The sequence below is a fragment of the Glycine soja genome, chromosome 1 (genome assembly GCF_004193775.1).
Source record: "Glycine soja cultivar W05 chromosome 1, ASM419377v2, whole genome shotgun sequence".
Taxonomy (NCBI): Eukaryota; Viridiplantae; Streptophyta; class Magnoliopsida; order Fabales; family Fabaceae; genus Glycine; species Glycine soja.
Window position 1 is genome coordinate 55,100,924 of NC_041002.1, and position 2,033 is coordinate 55,102,956.

Here is a 2,033-nt window from a genome sequence, read left to right on the forward strand (position 1 = left end):
TCTGCTCCTCTTTAACCTTTTTCATTTCACTGGCATCATCTTGCTTCATTTTCTTCATTCTCTCTCTTTCCTTTTGTATAATTTTTTTTACCGTAAAGGCAACAGTGCTGTAGTAAACTAAGGATCTATTTTGGTTAACTATGATTTGATAAAAAAAAACTAATTTCACTTTTCTTTATATTCATTGAGGAACACATAAAAAATGTTCTAGTTGTAGCCGCGGCTAGAGGAATTGTAAAAAATGTTCTAATTGAAACAATATTTATTCCACTGTTTTGGCTTTGATTGAGCAATGCGACAGCAGCCATTCCTTATCTTTCTCATTATGAAGTAACTTCATTGATAAACCTAATCTGATTCTCTCATTGACCTATAACACCATTTGATGAACCTCAAAGAACATATATATGATACACACTACTCGGTTTCACCGCCAGCAAGTCCCTCACTCAAAATTTTAACTCCCATATACCTGCACCAAATTAATCAAGAAAACAAGAGTTAGAATATTGAGCAGCAACCATATACTTACATTCACATAGAGATTGAGATACTACATGCGTAACTTCCAAGCATCATAACAGTGGCTTGGGGATTAGTTCCGGGAGAATAATTAATCGATAACGCGGAGAGCGTCGACGCCAATAACCTTATAATGAGCATCAACGACTCTTCCAACTTGGCATCCTCCGTTGTAATGCCATATGATCATCACAGTGTCTCTGCAGAACTGCTCCAGAGAAGTTCAAGTGTTGCATGTTGTGGTACCTGAACCGAGAGATTCTCGATGGTTCTCATGCCACGCACGCATCTCTTCAAGTCTTTGGATCAGTGGTTTGTAGCTGCAACTCACCCGTTGAAATTGGACCCATTATCTTGTCCAGAATGAATCCGCCCCTGAACGATGGTTCTAATATGATCGAAAGTGAAGCCATTGTAAGGAAGCACCCCTACTTCCAACAATCCACCGCGCACCGCTGATTGCCACTGCCGCACAATCGCTCCACCCATTCGTATGACTTCTTCACTAGCTTTCCATCCCAACCAGCTTCCCTAACAACAACACATCAAAGAAGAGGTTAATTGTGACTAGTATTCGGCATGCATTAATATTTAATATTGCATTTGCTTAATTATGTTTTTTTTATTGGCAAATTATAGTTTTTGTTAGTAGAGGAATTAAACTCGCCACCTTTTTCATCTCTTTTTTTCACCTCGTTCAAGCAGCAAAACCTTGTGATTTTGGGACAGGTCGCTGCTAAAGGGCACCCCGCCGTCCCCCCACCAATTATGATGTCCTCGTACTCGTAGTACCACACGCTTGGAGCTGAGCTTGCATTCTTCATAAACGTATATTTCATACCTATAAGTATATGTATAAAGTCAACCACAAAAGTTTGTTTTCTAATTAATCATTTTATTATACTTCAGCCATCCTCTGCTAAAGTTTATTATTCGGTTTGATATCTGCTTCACCCTGCAATCCAAAAAGAGAATGAAGAAAGAAAGGTATGTTATCATTACGTACGTATGTACCTCTCTGGGAAGCACCATGTTTAGGAGAGAAGAGAATCCCAGCAAGAGAAAGCAGAATCAGCCTCCACCACCAAATTCCCATTATAAGTGTCTTGTCTGGCACAGCACAGCTAAAATTGAAGCAATGATTTGTGAATCCAAGTTGTTTTGGTTTGTTGTTCTGCTCATAATTCATACCAACCTATAAAGCGAAAAGCTTAACGATACCCGCGGCTATAAGTTTCACTAACGTAAAGACCACTTTCTGTTTTTGTGGCACAAACCGGAACCAAATGATTCAAGAAAATGCACACTTTGTGATTTGTTTATTGGAGTTTAAGTATAAGGAATAATCCCACTTTAAATAGAAGTAAAAAAGTTTACCATAATACAAGTGAATAAAAGACTCTTCAACTTTAGTTAGCCGTGTACTTACAATTTCTTTTGTCTGGCCCAATTTATTGCACCAACCTATCCGAGTGAGAAAATTTGTATATATTTCTTAATTGAAAAAAAAT

General features: G+C 38.1%; 1 protein-coding gene across 1 annotated transcript; it reads right to left on the reverse strand.

Moving 5' to 3' along the window:
* Positions 1 to 417: 417 nt before the first annotated feature.
* On the reverse strand, positions 418 to 1,711 carry LOC114397703. The gene is made up of 4 exons (XM_028359919.1): positions 1,537 to 1,711; positions 1,215 to 1,363; positions 854 to 1,053; positions 418 to 472 (listed from the first exon to the last, which is right to left on the reverse strand). The coding sequence occupies exons 1-4, from the start codon at positions 1,709 to 1,711 to the stop codon at positions 418 to 420; spliced, it is 579 nt and encodes a 192-aa protein (XP_028215720.1).
* Between the last annotated feature and the right edge of the window lie 322 nt (positions 1,712 to 2,033).